Source organism: Centroberyx affinis, unplaced genomic scaffold, assembly GCF_046629955.1.
Source record: "Centroberyx affinis isolate AG114_WGS23_722 - 3 ecotype Tasmania unplaced genomic scaffold, CSIRO-AGI_Caff_v1 ptg000637l_1, whole genome shotgun sequence".
In the NCBI taxonomy this organism is placed as follows: Eukaryota; Metazoa; Chordata; class Actinopteri; order Beryciformes; family Berycidae; genus Centroberyx; species Centroberyx affinis.
Window position 1 is genome coordinate 96,467 of NW_027279263.1, and position 25,677 is coordinate 122,143.

Consider the following 25,677-nt stretch of genomic DNA (forward strand, 5'->3'; position numbering starts at 1 on the left):
GTCTGCATCATGTGATCGGCTATTTGTTATAAACACTGCTGCTCTTCTGCGAATGCACTCATAGCTGGATTGGAAAATCCTGGGTTGACAGAGTGAGTTGATAATCACTTTTGTGAGACCAGTGAGCCATGATTGCCAATGTTTGGTTTTCTGTAGCCAGCTATCACAAAGATACCTTGACTGTGTTGAACTTCCTTCATGAGACAGGCCCCAGGACAATGCTTTTACGCACTCTAAATTACACGGCTTGTACTTAAAAACAAGGAATGGACAGAAAGGACTACATTGGCGAGCAGTGAGCTGGGAGACATTTGCTTCCCTCTCTTGTGCAGTTTGGCTGGCTGACTGGTGTTTGGCACATGCAGTGGCGTTCGGAGGCTTGGCCCCAGCGCTCTTGAAGAAAGTGCTGAGTGCTGGTGAATGTGGTGTAAAGCCACGTGGCTTTGGACCCGGGATCTTTCTCTCACCCCTGTGTTTGTTCCATCAACATGTGTGTTCAGTAAAGCCTTGGCCCCCACAGTGCCACAGCGAGTCTCTCCCCCCTCTTGATGTGGTCTCACACCAGTGCACTGTGGGTACTGGAGTGGTGCTGCTGAGGTAAAACCCCCAGGGACCAGACCTCACCACAATACCCGCATCACAACTGGCCTCTGTGTGTGTGTGTGTGCGAGTGACTGCAGCTAGTACATGGTGTGCCTGTTGCTGGCTACCGTTTGTGTGCACATTCCCTTCTGCTGAGATTTTTGTGACACATACCCTCATGTAATCCTGTATTTGCATGCTGATATATACTGTAAGTATATATAAGTGTATTTGTGTACTGTGTAATATGGGAATCCATGTGTTTGTGATTTGTGTGCCCTTGCGTTCAACACTATCGCATGTCACCTCGCACATTCACAGCATCCAAACCTATGTCTTTGATTAATGGGTAGAAATCCCCCCCCTTTGCTTTCCTCCCCCGTCCTCCTCATACTCTTCTCTCCTCACCTCCTGCTCTATCCTCTCTTCTCCCGCTCCTCCTCAGCGTGTGCAGGCATGCACACATTTTATGGGCATTAACTAAGTGATTGATTTCTAATTGTTTACATTTGTGGTCGCACTCCTTGTTGCAGATGTTGCAGATGTAACCTACCCCACGTGTATTCACGCGCACACACACGTACACACGTACACACACACACACACACACACACACACACACACTTACAATAGAGATGTGTTGATGCCAAAAAGATTCATCAGGAATTTTGGATGTCTTAGCTCTGGGGATTTTGTGCAGCACATTCTAATTGTCTCCAAGTGAAGGAGAATGTTATATTAAGCCTGCTACATGGGCTTGTTCTTTTTTGTTTTGTGTGTGTGTGTGTGTGTGTGTGCGGCATGTGTGGGAAGTCATAAAGCCTTTGCCACAAATATGGTTTCAGTCTGGTGAGAAACCAGAAATGAGTGGTCAATGAGAGGCATTTCATTTTGCAACAGTGTTCAAAACAAGGAATATAGCCAATGAACAACAGCCCCTCCACCTAATGTCTTCTAGTTCTGGATGGGAATCCCCCCAAATATTTGGACATGGACCTTAGTATTGTGCAAAAAACACTTTTCAATAGAGATGTCCCTTAAAAGAAAAATGCGTCTAGAATTAGGTGTTTCTGACCTTTTGAACTTTAAGTAACTGGAGTACTTGTAGGGTTTCAGGTTTGAATGGTCAGACGATTCTGTGTTTGTTTCACACATCAGACAGAAGTTAGTCACTGTAATAACTCGTCAGTAGCGCTCTGATATTGCTTCTGCAGACCTAAGCTTCTGTGTAAGGTGTTGCTAGTGGGCACTTGGCTCAGCCTGTGTAGCCAATCTCCAGTGTAAGCACCAGCGTTAGCCTGAGTACAGCAGTAATTACCTGCTGCTGAAGGATCCCTACCACCCATGCGGAGCAGCTATGAGGTTAACCAGTGGGCAAGGTGCAACCCAAAACGCATCCCTCTCATTAGTGTGGCCTCTAATGGCTCTGTGTGGTGGCTGCTGGACCCGGACAGGAAGAGTGGGCATGTAGTAGCACACACAGACACATGTCCTAACCCAGCTTTCACATCAGGAAAGCCTTGTCCTGCTCTCTCGCTTTGGTATTGGCTTGCTGTATCCGGAGCAGCTGGGTGGCCTAGTAGTGGATAAAGGGGCTACAATCAAAAGGTCACAGGTTTGATCCCTGGAGGAGTCAGTGTGTCCATCAACAGCCATGCATCAGGTCAAAGTGTCTTAACCTCTACTTACTCACTAAACTGTACGTCGTTGTGGATGAGAGCAGCAGCTAAATGGCCAGAATCTGATTTAGGTCCTTCCGTGTGGCATAAGCCAGTGGAGATTGTCTGTCTGTGATTTGTGAGAATTTATAGTTGCTGAGGCTGGATTTCTCTAGTTGTGATGGAATTACAGCATCTGGGAAGAAGGCTTTGGTCGCCACAGTAAGAGGCTGGTGGTCTGCCTCTTGGTGCAGGCTGAGAACCTATCACTGGAAACGGGTGTAACGACTGGGAGCGCAAACACAAGCAAATTAGGACCATGAGGTGTATGTGTGTGCATGCCCCGGTGCTACAGCTGGGCCGCAAACACACACATACGCACACATGCAAACACACACACACACACACACACACACACACAATCTTCGCTCTCTGGGAGCCCTCGGAGAGAACATAGCCTATTTTGTTCACAAACCGCAAAATTGAAAAATGACCCTGACACCGTTCCAAGCTGAAAAGTGAGCCGTCCTTGCAACATGAGAAGGCATAGTTTAACAAAATCTTTACAAAACACTTAGGTAAGCCTTTGACTTCAAATTAGCAAAATTTAGGGATCCCTTCAGGTTGTACCTGAAGATTCCTCCTGTGGGCCCGTCACAGACACACATACACACATACACACACACACACACACACACATGCACACACAGGAGGGTGGATATTGTTATTCATTTTAAGTCGTTTTATTAGACACTATGTGTGAAGTGACAGGAGAAATGGTGGAGAAAGAGAGGAGGAATGACATGAAGCAAAAGTTATGAGCTGGATTTAGACCTGTAACAAGCACATATTAAGCACCTTAGCCCACTGAGCCACCAGGACGCTTCAGGTGGACTCACTTGGTTTGACATCAGACCTGTCAGACCACCATCACCATGTGGCCTCTACCTTCCCTCTCTGGCTCCCTTGACACCTTGCATTATCATGCATCCGTCTCATATCTGGATTGTGTCTGCAGTAGATATGATTTTGCAGGATTACATTTATACCTGACATTAAAATAGTAGACACAGATTTCCGTGTATGTCACTTCCTCTCAATGATATTTACGTCCTATAAAACCGACAAGCAGCAACTTGCTTGAGTGTGCTGACAATCCATTTTTTGAGAAGTGTCTAGTTACTATCAGCGCTGCCTGCCACCTGTTGTATCTGCTTGCAAAAGTTTATTTCCCTTTATGGAGTTGCTATAAGTGGAGCAGAGACATGTCCGATCTTGTGTACCGATCTTCCATGCATCTTGTCTGCATTTACAGCTGGATTTTCCCAGCATACATTGGGTGGAAAGCAGCCTGGACAGGTCACCAGTCCACACAAATAGACAGTCACATTCATACCTATGGGCAATTTAGAGTTTTCAATTCACTTGACTTGCAGCCTTGCAGTCTGGGGATTCGACTCGGCGACCATCCGCTCACAAGCCTGCTTCTTTAACAACTCAGCTGCCACCGCCCTCCTCAGTGTGTCAGAAGTTTAGAGCTAGTTGCTGTAACACCTCTCTGTTGTTCTCTGTACATCTATCCTCCCTCCCTCCTCATCTCTTTCAGTTCCCTCTCTCGCTCCTGGGGAAGGGGTCAGAGGCCAGTAAAAGACAAACTGATGCCAAGTGGGTTTTATCCTGAAGACTTGCCGCTCCTTCCAGCTTAACACACCTAACCTACCTAATCTCTTCTCTCATTTTATATCTGTCTGTTACAGGCCTCTCCTGCCTTATCTCCCTTGATTGTATTAGAACTGAGTGGATGACTGAAAATGATCCACTGTATTTTAGGGGGAGAAGTGTTGTGACTGTCAGTATAGACCAGATAGATCCGTGCATATTTCATCTCTTCTTGTTCTTATCACTCTCTCACTGAACCTTTTTTGTTAGCAGTTGCTGACCTGGCAGTTTGGTCAAATGCTGAGAAAGCAAAAGTTCTTCCACAAGATTTGTTGTATTTCAAATGTTCAAAAAAAGATATTATTTAGTGCTATCTAACCTGCGCTGGTGAACTTTGGATTTGTCAGCATAACAGTAGTTTTGCAATCAAATAACACAAAGACCTGTGCCAAAAGTATCAATGTAAATTCTTTTTTAGGGCAAATGGTATAATGATGAAGTTGTTTTTTTTACAATTCCCAACAGCACAGAGGAGAAATGTTCACGGTGTGTTTGAAGGATATTCAGTGTCACATAATCATGACATCTCTTTATAATAAACCTATTTTTCCCCCCACAGAAATCACATCAAATATCTCATGAACAGAGACGGTTCATTTCTCACAGGCTTGTTTTGGATGACATGGCCTTGCGGTCGTTCACAGTTGCAACCAGATCATGCATGATGCCCTCGCAATTGTACAAGAAGTTGAATGTGGTTGTGGCTTAATTCGCCTTGCCTCTGAGTACTGATGCATGAGGTTTAGAAATGCTCTCCGGCTGATTGTGAACACACCCCAGTCCCTGATTCGAACATGAGCACAGAAACCACCGCGGCTCCGAAAAACAGGGCCTTTTTTTCTCCCTCCAGCAACGTGGTATTAATTCAAATGATGCTTCCCAGATGCATGTACCGGACACTGTATTTGGAGAAGCTGATATGTTAAGCAAGGCAAAAGTAGTCAAAGCCCATATGCAACGCCAGAGCGATTTTAAAGGATTAAGCCTTGAGATTTTTTTTTTTTGTCCTGACCAGCTTTGTGAACCAGTAAAACTCCTGAGTTCTGGGTCCTTGGCCGAGTTTCACCATGCTGCATCACCGCTCCTGTCATGTCATGTGAATGTTTGAGCAACGCTTTGCCCATTCACCTTGTTTTTTTGTCATTTGACTTATAGAAGAGGTGTGATCAACTTTGCTCGAGTCCCAAATCAGTCTCAAGTCTTGAGGCACAAGTCTCAAGTCAATCTCAAGTCCATATATAGAGCACCAAGTCACACAACAAGTCAAGTCCAAGTCAAGTCCATGTCATTAATGTCAAGTCTCAAGTTTAAATGTAGAACACCAACAAATCAAGAGTCCAGTATCAATTTAATATCTTAAAGAAAACTAAATATCTAAGACTTTTCAATGCAATATGGTTTTAATAGCATAAAAACCTGGTAAGAGCATCATGAGTTTGATTTCTATAATCAGTTTCAACTAATAAATTCAATCATTCCATACAAATTCAGAAAACAGAATTTAAATTCAGTAGTAATAACTTTCAATTTACACAGACGCAAGATATTTTGTCCTTTTCAAGTCATTAAATTACAAGTCAAGTCTCAGGTATTCTCTTCATGCATCAAGTCAAGTCTCAAGCAATTAAAACTGTGACTCGAGTCTGACTCAAGTCCAAGTCATGTGACTCTAGTCCCACCTCTGACTTATAGGAATTGGAAATGCTGCGCGAGTGGCAAGGCATAACAGTGCAGAGGTCAGAAGTTGGAACAGAAACTGAAAACCTGGGATGACAGTATCATACGTGTTCACACGCTGAAATAGCGTGTCTACAGTGAGCCAAATACTGTGAGGAGAGGGACCTTTTACAAACAGCACCCACCTATGAACGCTGTCTCCGGCCAGCATCTGACGCTTGAGGGGGTGTGCATCCTCCCACAACATGCGTGCAAGCTGCCTGGATCGGTTTTCGTAGGCTTTTGGTGTTTACTGAATCCCGACCCAAAACACAATGAAAGGTGACCCAGTGGAGTGTTGAAGCTTCCAGATTTATGGGCCCGTAGCGCACAATGGAGGTCCTGCGATGAAAACATTGTCTGGAGGCTCGGGCCGGGAGCCAGGGTGTTAGTTGACTAAAGACAACTCGCTCGGAGTTACATTGTCCCTGAAGAAATATGTGCATTCTGATGTTATACGTCTGTCTATGATTTATAGAATTAATCTTTGAATCATTGTGGAGCCAAATGTGAATCTCTGTGGTAAGAAAAAAAAAAAAATCAAGTAATCAATCATTTGATCAGCGAACAAATCGATCATTTAGACTATGGAGAAAACAAGCAGACCCGTCCTCATAGCTCATCTCCATTCAATTGGAAATGCCTATTAAACAAAATATTGGAAAGGAATTAAAAAAAAAATGTTGGAACAGCAGAAACGTATTTTTCCAAATTATTGCTACTGATCCCCGCAGCGCTGAGCCAAGTTTTATTTTCTCAGAATAAACAACACAAACTGTTGGGTCATGATTTTTGGCGCCTCGGGTTTTGCAGGTTGAACCGCAAGCAATTGAACGGCATTTCTTACAATCAATTTTGGACCCGAGCAACAGCCACCAAGTCTGAATGACCTCACTGGGATAATGATAGGGGAGGAATTACAGCAGAGCAGCTTCTCTTTTCCCCCTTCTCTCACTGACTGGGATGCCACAGATGATGGAGTGATGGGATGGGGGGGTGAAGGGGAGTGGGGGTGGTGGGGGGGGTGGTGGAAGAGTAGAACAAGGGATGAAGAGGAGGTTTTTTTACGGCCTGGCGCTACTTTGCCCTCAATTGCACGGCGGCACGCGGCAGTAAACAGGCCAATTAGAGGGAGGCGCAGAGTGAAGCCCTCGTAGATGAGCTCAGCCTGCGGCTCCTGTCTGGCACACACACACACACACACACACACACACACACACACACATAGGCACTCAGACAGGGGCCCCACCAGTCGCAATAACTCACATTATTCTTCAGAGGATCTTGTTTGCTTGTGTGTGTGTGTGTGCCTACATAAACTTTAAGTGTGCGAGTATTTGATGACGATGGGAGACAGGGAGAAAAAGTGTTTGTCTATGTCTCTGCCAGCTAATGATTTAAAATATGTATATATATGCGTGATATATGGATATCTCGGCTTGGTGGGAGCGAGGATTTGTTTTGCCACCCTCTTATTTCGTATCTGGTGCCATGAGCTATGGGTTTATGTAAACGCTGCCACACTTCAGAAGGCTTGGACCACCCCGCACACTGCAGACAAGTCTAGTCCTTGCTTGTCCTTCTGCTCTTACATCTCTCTTGGACTGTGTGTGTGCGTGTGTGTGTGTGTGTCTGTCTGTCTGTCTGTCTGTCTGTCTGTCTGTATGTCCAAGGGCATTGGAGAAGGGAATTGGAGAGCTAGAGAGAGAGAGAGAATATTGAATATCATTGCAATGTTACAACAGACAAGAACCAAACAAGTTTATTGATAGTCAAGGCTTATCTTAGACGATTGTGCTCTCCTCTGTAGGGTTTTAGTAGAAACCTGACTCCTGTAACAAATCATCAATGCAATATTTCATTGATCCCCTATTTCTTAACCCCCTACACAGAGAGGTCACAGGTCAGGCTCAGCTGCAGAACAGCAGCCCTGGATCTGGTTGGATTCAGTATCTTGCTCATGGACACTTCAGTGGGGGGGATGCTTACCGACATGAGGACTTGAACCTCACCTCTAGGCCACATTTCTGCTGCAATTCTGACATATTATTAGACTTTATGATGGATGATATAGTCAACAGAACCTATGTGAGATGGCCTCAAAATGACTTGTAGTATTGCAGTTCAGACACAAGATGTCGCTCTTGAGTTGTGAAGGCTGCAGCAGAAATAATTTTAAGTGTTGAGGAGTTTGTGCTTTTCTGCTCTTTCTCTTTTCGGTGCTCTTTAAAGTGATTGAGAAATGCACAACCTAATGTCATATTTTGACACTCTTTTCAGAACTTTTCAGACCATAGAGAGAAATGTCACTCTCTCTCCCACACATACACACACTGTGACTGTGCAGGGTGGTCCGGGGCTATGGCAGCTTGGGTGCAGATTTTATAGGCCCCAGTGTGTCACTCAGTGGGGCGTCTGGCTGTTTTACTGATGGCTCCTCAGTAAAAGCACTGCAGGGAACCTGACAGTCGTCTGCACATGGCAGGATGTGGAGGTCTATTTTCCACTCTCCCATTCGAAAAAAGAATATATTGACATATAAAAAAATACCATATATATCTATGTGTATTTATGTTCAAACACATTCCACTAATATATTGACACATAGGTCCATACTACTATAAAATGAGGAAAACTCTGTCCTTCTGTCTGTCTGTCTGCATCCAATTTGCTCCTCAATGGGTTGGCCAATCAATCTGAAACTGCACATGGGCATTGAGCATTGGCATAGGCAGGGACTGACGAAGCTGATTTTTCCATTTTCCCAAATTTATGCTGTTTATGCGCATTTTTGGCAAGTCTGCGCATCCCAAACACGCACACATCCCCGGGTATGGACTAGTATTAATAAAAACATGAGGGAATATGTTTACATATGTTACTAGTAACAATATAGTGTCATCCAAGTCTTCTTACACACTCTCCTGTGTATGGTGTGTGTGTGTGTTTGCAACTTCCCATGCATGTGTGTGTACATGATATAACGTCGTCCCATATTCTTAAGGTGTAATCCTCTGCTTCCTCTTGGATGAACTGACATCCGATGCCCAGATAAGAGAGAGAACGGTTTAGCCTCTGGAAATTAATTTACAGTCGGGGGTCAAGGTAGAAAAGAATGGTAATGCCAGGGCTTATTAGGCTCAGCATGGTCATGTGTTTTCCCTTTCTCCTCTCCTCTCCTCTCCTCTCTTCTCTTCTCTTCTCTTCTCTTCTCTTCTCTTCTCTTCTCTTCTCTTCTCTTCTCTTCTCTTCTCTTCTCTTCTCTTCTCTTCTCCTCTCCTCTCCTCTCCTCTCCTCTCCTCTCCTCTCTCCTCTCCTTTATTGCCTTAGCCACTGGCCGTAATGGTGCAAACACCAGATCGGTAGGGAGTTCATTACAGTAGCGTATTTAGACAGCTGGAAGCCCAAAGGCTCATGGGAAAACGGGGCAGATGGGTTTTATGTGGGAGCGGAATAGGATGGGGGGGTGAACCGATGCGTTGGGACTGTTTTCCTGTGCGGTTAATCTTCAGTTATGCATCCAAATGTTTCCTCTCCTCTCCATCACCTGGGCAAGCTTTGACTTGGTACAAACCTTCAAGGAAAGTTATGGAGGGCACATGAGGTCTTGGTAGTATTTGGTGTGCAAACACACACAGTGTAGATATTATACCGATGTTACACACACACACACACACACACACACGCACACGCTTGCTTTGCTCACCCAATGTTTACTGTACACTCATATCTTTCTGTCATTCTCTCACTCACTCGCATAGATGCTTGCTCTCTCTCTCTCTCTCTCTCTCTCTCTCTCTTTCTCTCTCTCTTTCGCTCTCTCTCTCTCATACACACACACACACACACACCACAAGATACACACAGATACGCACATAAAGGCCTCCAATGGCTAGCAGCAACCTATCATCATTGCAGAAATGCTTTGGTCTGCTGTAACTCTGTGCCACAGATTATTTGATATTTCCTCTGTGCGGACCCCATGCAATCATTACCCACAGACTACTAGATATGGAAAAAAGACATTTTGCGTTCCGTGCCCGTGAGCATCATGTATGCCACATCCCCAAACTGGTCATTGAGAAGTAGTTCCCACTTACTCAACCCACTATGTGAATCTATAATTGTTGATTGGAAACATTCACCTGTACGTCCATGACCTCATTTAAGCAGTTTTTTTGTTAAAAGCCAGTGCCATGGCAGGTATGACATTACAGCACGGACAGAGATATGGGCCCCTAGGTGGAAGTATTACAAAATAATCCGCCTCAATCACGTCATACTACCGTTTTTAAGTATTGGCTTTCTCCGCGAAGACCGTGCTCGTCAGACGCGGCCAGCTCACCTCTCGGTCAGATTAACGACTTCTCCATGCGGCGCTGAGGAGAGCGCTCAGTTGGCACCGCCGCTCCCCGCCTTAGCGCCGGCGGGGATGTCCGCGCTCTCTCGTTTCGCCTCCCGTTACATCCACCTCCATCCAGAGCGGTGATGTCAGCTGTTTTCTTTTGCCATTATCTTGCGGTCATATTTCTTGGACTGCGAGCGCCTTCCCTGAACCTTGGCGTGCGATGCTGCGACAGCCTTGTTCCTCCTGTCCTGTTTTTTTCCACCTCTAAGTGGAGCTTTAAAGCCCCTCTTCACCGTTGGGCAGGAGTCTGAGGGGAAATTTGGAGGGAGCGATGGGCATTTTTTGAGCCGTGTTTATCTTGAGGCTTTGGTGAAAAACCATAATATGTGTCCCGCGGGCCATATTTCCTTGTTGACCTACTATTGAGCGCTCTGTAGTTGATATGCCAGTGGTTTTGGAAAAGAAGGGCGGGATGGCGGGCGTGCAAGTGCTCTTTTCCGTATAGGTTTGCGATCTGCTCGATAGGTTTCGACAGGCCGGGCTGAAACGCTATCCATGGTACGCTGTATTTCATATAGGAGGGAAGGGAAGGGGAAGAGGACTTGATGGAGCGACAGTTTGAAAGAGAGAGAGAGGCTTAGAAAGAGATTACGGCCGACAGAAAATGCTGGAGATGAAACAAGAGTGGTGTAAGGGTCAGAGTGTGAAAACTGTTGTCTGACAGCAAGGGGGAACTTAGAATGTATGCCTAACTTATTTGAAATGAGAGATTTATGTGTGTGTGTGTGTGTGTGCCTTTCCCACGTTTTCTTATCCACATTGTCTGTCTCTCTCTCCCTGTATCTCTCTCTGATTCTCTCTCTATCGTTGTGTCTGTAATACTACTTGAAAATCTGTCTATTCTATGAAATAATCTAAAATCTTTTTGTCCTGCAAACGTTTCTGGAATTCGGCATCGTCAGTCATCCAAGAAAGTGTCAAGAAAGGCTGACACATAAATTCCTAAACAGACACCTTGCATTATCACCTCCACTGTGCCTTTCCACACTGATATCATCCACACAAACACACACACACACACACACTGCTGATACGGTTGCATCTTCATTGCGTCTCTCTGCTGATTACAGAAGCATATGGGCGAGGAATGCTTGATTCCAGATCCGTGGCTGTGGCAGGCTGATGGATCGTTTCCTCTCTCTGAATCTGGGTGCTACAAGACAAAGCCCAGTTGATGTGTTGATGTGTGAAGGCTTGAATGAGCTGTCAGCGGCCCCAGCACCACGGCAAGCTATGGACAGAGGGGGATATTGTGCAAGAGCCTATAATATGCCATGTCTATCACTTAACACTGGCGGCTCGCGTTATCAGCTCTCTGAGAATTATGGGTTATTTGCATTTCTCATCTCCGTATGATCACTTATCACTGATTGGATGTTTATTGAGCTGTGGGTTGCATAATAACAACTTTATCCCCTCTGTTTGACGGACGCCTTTTGTTTGAAGAGAGGAATGGCCAGCGATGGCTTCAGCAGAACTCGGCGCCAAACGGATCCATCAGGTGAAGAAGGCTGCCGAGGGAGACATTAAGACAGTAAACACGTGTGTCAAAGGCATTCCTCACCACGGCTCTGATGGAAAAGACAGCCTGATGTATGAATGGGGTTCCACTGATGGTCATTCAGGGAGCAAATTGGACTCTACCTGCTGTGCTTGGATTCATCTGTAGGAGAAATGATATGAGGAAGTGTCATCACAACCACACATGTCAGTAGGATCAAAGCATTTGCTAGGCATTCAGGTTTACTAAATCTTGTTTACTTAAATCATCTTACTCAAATGTTGTTTGAGAAGTGTTTTGCCCGAAACCTGATTGCACGCATATAAATGACTCAGTGGATTTCTGTGTTACTCAAGGGGAATTAGAGCAACGTGCTGTAGGTATCATCCATTCTTCTTAATATTTTCCATATTTGTAGGTCAGGTACAGGTCACAACAAGGAACTGAAGTGCACACGCCCCTTAGCTCTCTATGTCAGTTTTCGGAGGACGCTCCAAGGGTTAAAGCCTCCATCGACCACCTTTATCATATTACTATCACTTTCTCTGATTGTCCCACAGCCAAAGACAACACGCAGTACATTTTCAACAATGAAAAACACATGTTACAGATGTGACTCAATTTTGGGGTTCAAAACTGAAACCTTAGCTGTGTGCAGCATATACGGGAGATCAGACACGTCTTTTCACGGCTAGAAAAACCTCAACTAACTTCGAGTGTAAATACTCCACACTCTCACATCATGAATAATAAGCCGCTGAAACAAACCAGGTGCCTTTTTATGTGGAATTGTTGCTTGGTGTCTCTTCTCAGCAAGTTGCCGGTGAACTGTTGCGTCTCGTTTGTAATTATGAAAGAGATTAACTTGAGAGCCTGTTTCATGTCTACGTTTCAAGACGAGCTGTTTTGCAACTTTGAGCATCGTTGCTCTTAACTCTCAAGCCATCATTGTACTAAACACACAGGATATGGACTCTGTGTTTTTTGGGATTGCATGTTTTCCAAATTATATAGTAAATGCCTTCTACACCAGGTAATACCAGTTGGTGTTTTATAATGCTGACCTATCATTCGTCCATAGATCCTGAGATGATCTTGGATGTCATATTTATTCTCTACTGTCTTTGGTTCCCTAAGAATATCTGAATTATTTCATTGTTGCAGTTCACTTTTATTGGTGGAGCTGTGGCATTGTGACTAATGTTTGTTTTAAGCCTCTTGGTGCACCAGATGGGTGGGATTTTACCACATGGGACAATACTAGAGTGCTAGAAAGTAAAAAGCTTGCTCCGAAACGCGGTGGCCGATTAAAAGATTGAAGGGAACATGTTGTCATTCTGAATCGTTTTTCCTGTTTTTAGTACTACAAAGTATAGAGAATCACAGGAAAGTATGGGATATGATGTCAGGTTAGCATCATCATTGCAGTAAACAGACAGGATGTGGACTAAGGTCTGGTTAGCCGTGGTTTTTAGTGTTGCAGATCGCAGCCACCAAAATAATCCCATTGGGAGTTCAGTGGGAGTCGCGTTTCACGTGTCAGAGAGACAGTATTCACAGGAAAACAAGGTCACAGACACAACATTCAAACAAAAGAAAACAGAAAAGGCAGACACACACCCTGTGATACTATAGTACACATAGCTTCAAAGTATATACCCTATACTCCCGTTTGTTGTACTCCCAGTCCCAAAATCAAAATCCCAATGTTGATTACTGCAATTTCCAAAATGCACAAGATCACAGCTGTGATTTTTTTCATCAGGGCAAAACTACCCAAATGCCCAAAAATTTGTAACGCAAATATGATGCTACTTTTAGGCATAGGAGTGAAATAAAAAAGCATAAAAAAGCACTTTCAAAAAAAGCACCTTCATAACAAAGGAAAACAATCTATCTCCTCCAGTATTTAGGAGAGCTGGAGAGCTGTCCTAACCTGTTAAGAGTTGCAATGACATGAAAGTTCTTGCAACTTTATGCTTTTTGGCAACAGTGGAAACGCAGCTATGCAACGGTGATGATTTGGGTCCATCACAGCGAACCATCTGCAGAGTCATAAACCAAACTTTGATTGCCCTTACAGCGGCTCCTTACGCAGATTCATTAATTTCTCCGCCACGCAAAACTCTGCCAAAGCATGGGCCTAAATTATTAGAGCCTCGCCTACACTCACTGTATAGGGACTTCTTGTAACAACAAATAGATCGGCCCACAGCCTAAACAATGAGCGCAAGATACACCTCAATTGGTGTTAGCTATTTAGAAAAACAGATGAACTATGATTTGTGTAGGCCTGTTGGTCGATTAATAGATTTGTCATTTTGAGACTTATTTATCACTTTTGGAAGTATATTCTTTAGCATATAGGTAGGCTACTTACTTTGATATATATACCTAGGAGTAGTGCTATTTTCTGTATTTTATTTAGTTTTTCTGCATCAAAGTATCTAGATAGAACTAGCAGACGTCATAAATTCAATTTGTGGCTCAGAACTGAGATGTTCAGAAAAACTGAGACAATTTTATCTTTATCTTTCAGTGTATTCAACTGAAATTGAAACTGATATCACATTCTCAGTATTTAGCCAAAAGAACTGCAATAGAGGTCAGCCCCAGCCTCCGTTTTCCACCGTTCTTCTGAAATCACGACCAAAAGTGTTGGGAACATCTACAGTGTATTTTGTCCTCAAGCTCCAAATGAAGTGCGTAGAGACGAGCAGTAAGAGGCCGGGTTCCATATTGACAAAACAGTGGAAACTGTGAGATATTGGCACTCTGGCTCCCTGAGTGAAATGACCCTTAAAAATAAACTCTTCTATGAGACTGCTCTGCCTGGTAAATAAATAAACCCCTTGTTGTTTTTTATATCAGCCTCGGGGAATAAAGGACAGAGTTTGGTCCGTCTCGCTGGCTGCCAGCGGGCTCGCTCGCTCGACTCTTTGACCCGAGCTGATGCAATTAGGTTCTGGTTTTACTAGACTGCACATGAGGGCTCAACCGTACCTCTCTACGTTCCCATGTTTAACTGCCTCCCCCACTGACTTGTAGCATTATGTCACCAGATAGAAGCCACTGCCTTAGGGAACGTCCCAGTCTCTCTGTCCTCCTCCTAACCCCCTCAGGCGTCAGCGCTGCAGCGCCACGAAGACGACAAAGAAGGTACCAGCCTTCCCACAAGTCAGCTAAATTTCCAGTGTATCTAACTTCTGACTAATTTTGTATGAAGTTACATTAGGAAACCAAAACAAATTAGTCAACCAGACAGGAAGGAGTTTAGGGGGGAACGGATGACAGGAGCAGGATGCGTGTCGAATGTGAACAGGCCCAGATGCGGCAGTGATGTCTTCTGTTCAGTTTCACAGGGCAGAGAGAGAGAGAGAGAGAGACAGAGAGAGAGAGAGCAAGAGAGAGAGAGAGAGAGACAGAGAGAGAGAGAGCAAGAGAGAGAGAGAGAGAGAGAGTGCAGTCACTGCTGCCAGAGATAGTCCACACACAGCAGTGTCTACTGTGGAAAGAAACCTGTATTTCATGGGTTTATTTATTGATTTCACAATTGTATTTTATATGGGAAAGCTTCAAATAGCGTAAACCAGTGGTCGCCAAACTGGGGTCCAGGGACCCTCAGGGGTTCTTGAAGGGGTTCTTGGCGGTCCCCAGCAAAATAAGGAATAATTTAATTTCACTGTTACTTAACTCGCTCGAGTATATAAGAAAGATCAGAGCTTTCACTCTCTCTACAAATTCTTCTCAGATCCCTGGGACTAAAACCTTTTCAAATGGGGGTCTGTGGCCTAAAGCGAGTGTTTTTGGAGGTTGTAAATCATTGGAACCCATGGCATAAACTCTTCAAATGCAAATGTGTAATTCTCTCAAATATAGATGATGTATGGTGTATCTTCTTAAATCTCCAAATTTCCAAAGTTATCTAGGTCCAGGTCAACTTGTTTTATTGATTTTGTGTTTAGAGTTTTGAGAAAATGAGGTACAGTTTCAGAAAACGTGTGTAAACAATTCAGAAAAAACCCCTGCAATAACCAGATAATATGGCAATATGGTCTCCATTTTGAAGCACAGGGGGATCAGTCAAGCTTGAAGGTGGGTGGGAGTCCATAAATAAGCCACAGTGCTTAGCGTCTGCCCAGATCTGAATGCAAGTCCCACGCTCCCAGTTTCCTCCCGACCCACCTTGGCGGGGCAGTTTAGCCGACTCCAGCGGCTTTACACGGCTAATTTATGCACATCCCCTTCTGTCATACCCCCTTTAAAACGCCACAGTGGCCCTGGTTGGGTTAAGGGTGTGTGTGTGTGGGGGGCTGGGTAACTGTTGGTTTAGTGGGACCCTGGTGGAGTTTGCCTGCGCGTTCACCAGAAAGCTGCTAAAACATATGAGCTCCCCTGCATGTGCTAATGGGAAAAGCTCGGTGCTGAGAACTTATGAACGGAGTTTCAGGAAGCCGTAAATGTCACTGCTGATTCTTAATTACGTGGCCCGTTCCTCCTCTGCGCTGGAGGCTACATGTGGAGGTTTAGAGGCTCGCTCAGGTGGGATCAGACCGTGGTTATTCAAAACGTCACCATAAAGAGTAGATTAAACATTTAATTATATATTTTTCAATGATTATTAAACTAATCGGATGGGTCTTTGCAAGTCATAACTTGTCTTCTATTCAAGAATCTCAAATGAAATGATGTTGATGTCATTGGAAACCTTGCCATAAATTCTTTGGCCTGTTTTTATAGCTGATGTAAAATATCAGCCGTTTTTAAATGGCGAACCTACTACTGTGAGCCCATCCAGCACAACACCGTCCTGAGATTTCCTCACCGGATTGTCCCGCTTGTCAACTCGAGTTGACAAGACCTTATTTGTGATTGCTAGAAAATTCTGAGAAACAAATCATTTCGTTTTCATTCGTGCCATAATAGCTTCTGGGACCAATATCCAGGCAGAACAAATATCTCCCTCGGAGGGGAGTTTAGGCTCTGGGTTCTGTCATGAGGTCTGCTGTACCGTATGCCAGCGGAGATGGGCCTGTTAAAGGCCAATTTGGCATTTGTCTTTCCCTTGAGTGCATTATTTATCCCCAAAATGGCCTCCCCCCTCTCTCCTCAGCCATGATACAGTATCCTCAGAAGGTGTGTTTATGGCTCGGTAAATCTGTCATCTTCATATTACTACCAAAGTTTGAAACCAAATAGTGCTATCACTCCCAGACCCAACGATCCAATGGACCACCTCACCACCTTAAATAGTGAGTGAGCAAACAAGAAGAAAGATAGGACGCATGATAATGTGGTATGGGTGAAAGATAAAAGGATGAAAAAAGTATTTGTCTAAAGTTTTAAAGAAGACAGAGATCATATTTCTGAAGTCTGAGTGGCCAGTGTGGTAAATACAGCATCTCGAGGAACTGTAATGCTGATATTCCTGCCTTTTGGCTTCACCAAGGACTGACTAGTTCCATATAGAAAACATTTAAGGAGTATTTTATGTGCTGTCGTGTCATTTAACCTTTTAAAGTGTCTGTTTTAGCATTAATACTGCTTAGTCCGTCTTACTTTATATCTTTGAGTTGCCATTCTGCCAGTCACTCCCCCCCATCTGGCTTAAATTGGATTTAGCTGATTGTGGGGGAATTACATTTTTATTTTAATCCTCTGGTTTTGGGGGAAACGGGGAAGTGTGGTTGATTTTCAGCTGCAGGCCGTAAAATTCCTGTCCTGGTAAAACATTTTATACTGTGGCCCGGAAAGCTTTTTAAACAATGGCTTTGGTGTAAATCATGCCTGGAGCACATGCGTCCTTTGCGGGGGCGGGCAGGCGGGAGGCTACCATTTATCCCGCCTGAACAATTTAAGTCTCCTCGTGGGAGCCGAGCGCTTGGGCTCTTGGACGTAACTTAATGTCAGCCGCCGGTAACTTTAGCTCCATTTCTCTCTCTCCCTGAGACACCTCCGGGACCCAAGGGCTCGCTCGCTCAGGTCATCACCCCCGTGATATGGCAATCTTTTAATTTGACCTTTTATTCCGCCACAAAGGAATAGAGGAAGGGATCAGTTGCTGAAGCGCTGCTGCTAGGAAAGCCTGCTGCTGACCCTTGACAAGAGTTGAAAAATAATCTCACTTTACGTTTATGTGTTATTTTGCATGGGAGAGCTTCTCTGTTACCATTTTACTCCACAGTGAGTAATGATAGCTGCAGTGTTGAAACGTTTCGGTTCTATTTTCAAAAATGTATGAAAAATGATTGAGTTTGTGTCTTCTCATGTTGACAAAAAGTCAAAGCACCCAGCAAGTTTAATTGATATTCCTTCTAAATAGGATCAGCAACCCACATTGTAGTAATTGCATGCTTCATCCTATGCAGTGCTTTTCACTTATAGCATATGTATGGATAAAAGTGTGCATTTTACCACCAATTATCACGAGAACATAGAATTTGAGGGGGATAAAAAAGCCCAAAGGAATAACTGGCAACGTGATTATTCCCAAAGGAATAACTGGCAATGTGATGCTGGAGATTTAGAGCTGTGGTGCAGCTTCCTACATCGCGGTCATTATCTCAAGGCTCACATCTCGCCTCATGGAAACGTCTCAGTCATTTTCCATTTGGAATATAAAAAGCGTTTATGTGAGGGATAGTGCAGCCTGCGAGTGAGGCTGTTTATTGCTTGTTCAGCCTTTACGTTTTGGACAGCAACTTCGCTTCCTATATAAATAAATCATCTCAGCGGGGAACCTGGGAAGGGCTTACCCTTTTTAATTGCCTCTTGGTTTCGTTTTTTTTTTTTTTTTTTACTTTTGGTAAAGAGAGGAATAGGATGTGACCCTTTCTTTCTCCCTTTGTAAAGTCTTTTTCTCACTTTCTGTCTCAATTCTTTCTCAAATTCTGTCTGGAAAGAGTAATTATTGTCCAAACATTGTATCTAGCAAGAACTATTTCAATCAATTCCCTTAATCTCCTGAGCTTCTCTCATGCATCATAATATCCATGCATGCCTTTGTGTAAAATAACAATGCGCTGTATCACTTTTGCTCACCTCGTCTTCTTCTTGGATCATTGTTTTCACTGTCAGGAGACACCTCTAGCAATGCTGTAGTAGGGAGCTGGCTCCGAGCGGGTGTCAATCAACACATTAATTTCCTCCTTGGGTGTTTAGTTTTAAACTTTGGGCACACCATCGATGCCACAGTTTATTTTCTGAAGTCATACATTCGCAAATATGAGAAGGATCTCCTCTGAAAGCAAATATGGGAAGGTTATGGATTAAGGGTGCGTGGGAGTGTAATTCTGTGTTAGTCTGCGAAAATGTGCGTGTTGTCCCTCACCTCTGGCAGCACAAAATACACCGGTGTTAAGTGGATTTGTGCGTGTGTGTGTGTGTGTGTGTGTGTGTGTGCATGTGTGTGTTTGATGATATCCCAATTCAGAGAATGTACAGAGACATTTCCCTCTACCAAGTCAAACAAGCCAAGTGCCATGCAAGGGTGTTTTCTAAGCACTGTAAGCAGAGAGTGTAAGATTCAATATGGGTTTGTAGTATGGAACCTAAAAGTCAACAGTGTGTGTGTGTGTGTGTAAGTGTGTGTGCGTGCGCGTGTGTGTGCAGCGCTCAAGTGTCGAAACATCCGTTCCCATGTTGTGATTAGAGTTGCTGACTATTTGCTCTGGAGTGCACCACATTCCTCACAACCTTAATTGATAGCAATTATGTGGTTTCTGATTTGGTGTTTGATTGGGAGGTGGATTTGAAGTCTTGATTTGAAGGGCACAGAGTTTTTATTGTCTTTGGAGCTTCAGGGTTGAATGCCCGAATGATATTTCACCTACTACCATGCAAGTCGCTTGAAGGGGTACCAGCTTAAGGCTTGGCACCAACTTTGACTGCTCTATTCCTTCTTTAAACTGTCATGTTTTGTTTCAAATTTTGTATATTTCACAATTGCAAATAAAGTTAAAACTGGAAAGCTATTCAATGTACAGTACCTGTGCCAAGAGCTGTCCATCTTACCAGTTGTTTTTCTATATAACCATAGGAATTGTCCCTCCAGGGGACACCTGGCTTGTTCCCCACCTCCCCCGTGCAAATGTTCACTACACCGCCAGATGTTATGAAAGGGTCTATTGAAGCTTCTGGAGGCTTTTTCCTCACCGACACTATAAATGAATAGAAAAAACGAGAGACCGTGGCTGAGAAATCTATCCTGATCGCTGCGTCTGTGACCAGACTGTGTCATCTGATTTACATGGGGCTCGCGCATTTATAACCTTGTGAAGACCACAGCAGAGTCAGGATTATGCACTCTCAAATGTGTCTCAATCTTGTTTGCATGTATGTTTGGAGGCGGCATGTATCTCTCCATGCATGCAAATATGAGCTGTTTTTGTCAAAGTTACTGTGGTACAGTATGACTGAGAAATTTTGGCATTTCAAAAACTCAGCATGCTGCTGGCAATAGACAGAGCAAAGCTGTCCAGCCCCCAAAAAAGCAGGGAAAGGAGATACAGTGGTATGAGCAAAAATGATAGAGAAATAGAAAGAGGAAATTTGAAGAGATGGAAATGAGACAGTTCAGGAGAAGAAATGAAAAGGAGGGATGACAGAGGAGAGAAATAAAAAAAGAAAAGATGAAAAGAGTTTGGAGATACGGAGGGAGTTAAAAAAAAGAGGGCATTAGGAAAGTCGAAGAAAATTAGTTTACAGCTGTTGTCTGTCTGCCATGATTCCTGCTCTTTAACTCTCGGTGTGCACACAGACACACAGACACACACACACACACACACACACACGTGTGAAGTTGTGAAGTTGCAGCTGGCCAGCTCCTTGTTTGAACTAGCACGCTTGACTGAGACCCATTTATTGATTGGCTGGTGTGCCAGACCTGAGGACTCAAGGGGTTTGGATCCCCGATTACTCCCCCCCACACACACGCACCTCACACACACACACACACACACGGACACACACTCCCGTTCCTCTTCCCTCCCCTTCCCCAACTTACTCCTGAGGAAGAGAGGGAGCAAGTCAGAGAGGAGCCGGCAGGCAGGCAGGACACAGAGAGTGACCCAGAGAGAGGAGCATCACACACCAGGCTCTCACACACACACTCACACATATAGACATACAGAATTGGAGTGATCAGATCGCACACTTGTCATTTGAGAAGGCATGGAGCAAGATTTTTCAGCTTGCAGGCTTCTGCTGACAGCACTCCTTTTCCTGGTACTGTACAATAATATCTACTTTTATCTGTTTTCTCTCTGTTTTGTCCTATTGAGAAAGAGAAGAGGTTCATGTTGTTATTTTTGGTGTTTTGTTGTCTACTTTTTCCTTGGACTACTTCATGAATCTCCTGGGAAAAACAACTTGTCATACCAAGTAGCGCATTCAGAAAATATATCATGATGTGGTCTAATAGATTTTTTATTGTGCAGAAGTGCTTGCATGTGTTTTATGATTATGTGACTCTATACAGTTGGAATGCACTCTCCAGATCCTGGCGTCCTCTCAGCAGTAGCTTTAACAAGGCAGTTAAAGTGACGCGAGTCGTCTTATTTACTCGTACCGAGAGTCGTCATGCCTCCTCAGTGTTTTTGATGTAAGTCATAAAAGGAGACTTGTCGTGCAGGCGCGGGTCAGCGAGTTGTTTTCTCTGAGGTTGGGTCTCCCTGTCACATTACAGTGACCGCCTTGTGGCATGAAGGTGAGTACAGTGCTGTGCGGCGCGGAGCAGAGGACAAGGGATTCAACAGATGTGCAAAGATCATATGTCTTGCCAACTGAAAAGGCCATCGTATGTATATTGACATAGTCTGCAAAAGGAGGCACCGGAGTCGGGTTTCTTTCCCCTGTCGAGGAGTTTTCCATCTTCAAGGAATATGTCCTTAGTCTCAGCTGCTGACAGGTGACTTAAATAGCGCCTGTCCATCAGAATAAATATAATGTGGAGCTCAGTGGTCTTTTATCGTCGGCTCATTTCCTCTTCATCTGATATGAAAACATGGGATGGATGATAGCAAGGAAGCATATGCAATCATATGTGTTTACTCTGTTTTTCTCATAGTGGAGACAAGGGAAAGGAGATTAGGAGAGCTAATATGTCTAAATATACATGCTGTACGAGGTGTCTTGTGATGAGATAATTAGCTTTCATTTAGGAATACAGAACATTTCAACAATTTCATGTTGAGGCTAAACATCAGCCGAAGGTGGAGATTTCATTTTGAATGGCACTGTCAAGGAATGTGTCACCTGGAGTCTCGACAGGGTCCGAGGTGTCGCTGTGAGTCAAGTGTGGGGTGGATCCCGGTCAGAAAGAGCGCCTGCTCACTCTGTGAAGCTGGCCAGCGCAAACACCACCCAGGAGGGATCAGAGAGGGAGAGGAGGGACATGTAGTGATGGAGGGTCAGGAAGCCTCCAAGTGGTTATCTGAGCCTTTTGATTATTGTATCCAAACCCCAGCGGGACGACCGTCCGATTAGCGGAGCCTCGTGTTCCTCTGCCTTTTATTGAGAACAATAGCAGCGCAGTCAGCCAAGCAACCTATTACTCCTCATCTCCGTCCCTCCATCCCTCCATCTATTTTCCCTCCTCTTTCCTCACCAGCCTTCTCTCAGCTTGATATGCCTCTGGCTCTCTTGGCTTCGCAACACAGCTCCCGCCAGTAATTGAGTGCAAAATTCACTGATTGCTTTTCAAAGGAGAATTACGGCGGTGTGCTAAGCGGCTGCCCAGAGCGCAGCCTGTGTTTATTTGCTGTGGATCCAAGCATCGAGATAGTTGGCCCGTGCGGAAAGTAGCGCCGTTGCAGATATGTTTCGCTGCACGCTCTGTTGGCCGTGTTTAGGTCTTGCCGTTCCCCTCTGCTGTTCCTCAGGCGTCATCGGCACTGACAGCCATTTATATCAGTCCCCACTCTTAATAATCTGAACCCTTGCACCCTCTCCACCCCCACCACCCCACTCCACAGTATACAGCAGGGGTGTTTTTGCTACTGTGGCCCAAAGAAAATAATCAGAGCCGTATTATTACCTTGTATCTCCTTTCCTCTCCAAGATCCATTTGTCATTGTAAACTAAGCAAAATGCCATGCCACTGGGAACGGGGCCAAAGAGGTCCAAGTGACTCGGTACCCTGAGTTTTTCTCTTTTCTCTCTGAATCTCAAGGCTGTGTTGTGTATTTCAAAAGGAAGGAGCCGGAGCTTCGGTGTAAACTATTTGTCAGTTCACTGGGCACAAGGCTTTTTCAGAGCAGGTGTTAGACATAAAGTTCAATTGAGGCCCTATTCAGCCTGTTCAGGGCAAGTGGTGGTGATGTGGCTTACATTTCATTTCTAATCTGAAGGCCTTGTGATTTTTTTAAGTCACTGGCAAAAACTCTGCTGGATGCACAAGCGTAGTTCCACGACAAACTGTTGATTGCCAGGAGAAAAAAGAAATATGTACAAAGTGCTGCCGCCTGGTGATTTAAAGGTCCCATGGTGGGAGGCTTTCTACAGCGAACAATAGCTGCGGTCCAGTTATTTCTGCCATCTGAAAATATCCCTGCATGGTACACTCACCCCCATAAAGACGGCCTATGTGCTTGACTTGATTGTGGGGAATGATAATTTTTCTTTTGTATCCATCTTTTCCTTTTCATGGCCTTAAAACCTCCAGTGAATGGCTGATTATTTCATTGAATGCGCTCAGATCTCCAGTCTATTGAGCCACATTCCTGCTGCCATAGGAGGTAGATGATTTGCCACATTGTTAGTTCCAATCCCCTGAGTTACAATACCACTAAGTCTTTTTCATTTTTCAGGTTTTCATGCTCTACTATAGTTCTATTCAGCAGGTACAGAACCGGTTTTTCACTGGCCTCAATCTCATTGGCAGATTTTTAGAAGCATACCTCTACCAAGCTTAGCTGACCTTGTTCTAGATAACAACTGCTAAGTAATTTCTTTTCCCCTTAGCTTTAATTGTTTGGGCCTGATATTCAGACGAGGTAGTTCTGTAATTTCACTCATGTGGTTCTGCAAAGGGCATTGAGAAGAGCTAGGTTGTTGAGCAGAGCCAAGAGAAAGAAACATAACTCATACACAGCCGTAGATGATCCACATCACATGACAATGCCAATCATTTGACACCGTACAAATAAACACCTGCCTCAGAGCAAGGTGAGCCAGTCCAACAGTGTGAAGTCTTCTCTGAAAACGCAAATGGCCTTGAGAGGGAGAGTAAGAGGAAAGGAGAGAGAGAGAGAGAGAGAGAGAGAGTTAAAAGAGTGAGATAGAGGGGTGGAGGGGATCTTCATTATTTGGCTGTCACGGTACATCTGAGATGCACATTGTCCTTGCAGGCGCAAAATTCATCTTCTCATAATATTGATCTTGGATCCCACAGTAATATCCTCCTTCTGCCAAATGCAGCACGATGCAATTATAAGAGAGAGAGAGAGAGGCACACAAGTGAGGACTGGAGCTTGTTAAGAGAGGACTAACATTTCACAGTGTAAAGGATGATTCAGACATTTGACTGAAATATGCAAGGGGCAAAAGTTGAGAGCTTTTGATTACTTCCCATTGCCGTCTATCTCATCCTGCCACATGCACTCCATTTTCGTTTTCAACAGCTCCTGGGTTTTAGTTTAGGCTCTCTACCGGCAGTGCTGGCTCTTTTGTGTGCCGTTATAGAGATTTTGATTAAACAGTTTGATGACTGAATCTAGATTTTTAGGTGGAAGCCACAACTCGTATGGCTGAGGAATATTCAGCATGAGAACAAAATCAAAATGCATGCACTAGGTGGCATTACAGATCATTTTAACTTATATAACTTACTTTTATCATATTAAATGTTTGATTGGGTCCTGGCAGTGTGCTGGCAGGAATCATCAAGACAGACAATCTGGCATGAAGATGGTATTGGTTTCCATGCCAAGTGCTTTTTATCTGAACTGCTTTGGCCTCCTGCTCTCAAAGTTAAAGAGCTGGAAAATGGATAAGGTGTTGACAGTGAAAATGGGCACTGGGAACAGCTCAAGGCCTTCCATGCTAGATATAAACTCTGCACTCTTCCTCAAGTCGTGTCTTTTCTCCTGGTGTGCAGAGCTCGCGGACGGCTCGATCTGAGGAGGACCGGGACACGCTGTGGGACGCCTGGGGCTCGTGGAGCGAGTGCTCCCGTACCTGTGGAGGAGGAGCCTCCTACTCCCTCCGACGATGCCTCAGTTCCAAGTAAGGCTCTCTTCTCAGCCACGCATCCCTCTTTTGCTTCTTCTCCTCCAATACTCACCCTAATTTTCTCCTACTTTTTCCACACTTTTTAAATCTCAGTTTGTCTTTTCTCTTTATGAGGTCCCATATTATTCAGTTTTCATGTTTTTGTTTTCAATTATACTATGTCGCATGATAAGAATAGTGTTCTTCATGATATATTACAAAGTCCTCACCTTTATTTACCACCACCTCTTACTTTTCTTGACCCCTCCAGCCCGTTCTCAAACATGCTTATACAGTAACCACACCACTTTGCTTTTACTGGTTGAATATTCAGTAGTCTTCCCCCGACTTGCCAAAATTGCATAGGAATCATACCTCTAGTATGAGAACCAAGGACATAAAAAACATTGACATTTATGAGTACAGTACTCAGAGAATATTGCTCCGTAATAAGTCTCTGTCTTTAAGAGATGCATACATCACAGGCGGAGAGGATATAAATTGAATGTGTGTAATTACAAGTTAGAACCTCATTGCCCTATAGATAAATGGAAACATCCCATGGACAATTTGTAAGCGTGTGCTCAAACACAATCCGAGGTAATCTCCTCTCTCAAACAGCAAAGTTCTGACTGGGTTTGGACTGGTTTCCATTAAAGTGCCATATTATGGTTTGAGATTCAGGGGAGAGGAGGAGGAGGGGGTCTCTCTCTCTCTCTCTCTTGCTCACCGCGATCCTGCCAAATAGACCCAGACAGAGTCCCTAATAGCGTGAGTAAATCTCGCCGCTAGCCCCATTCCCAGGGGCTATAATGGAAGTGCTCAAAATACATTTTATACGACTGTTAAATGGCCTTAAGGGGTCAGCTGAGATCACTTGCCCA

General features: G+C 44.3%; 1 protein-coding gene across 1 annotated transcript in view; it reads left to right on the forward strand.

The window, feature by feature from the left end:
* The window catches only part of LOC139643633 (ADAMTS-like protein 1), an 80,400-nt gene that overhangs the window by 14,722 nt on the left and 40,001 nt on the right, over positions 1 to 25,677 (forward strand). Inside the window, 1 exon segment of the mRNA XM_071518842.1 lies at positions 24,681 to 24,808. Within this exon segment, the coding sequence (XP_071374943.1) occupies positions 24,681 to 24,808 (128 nt within the window).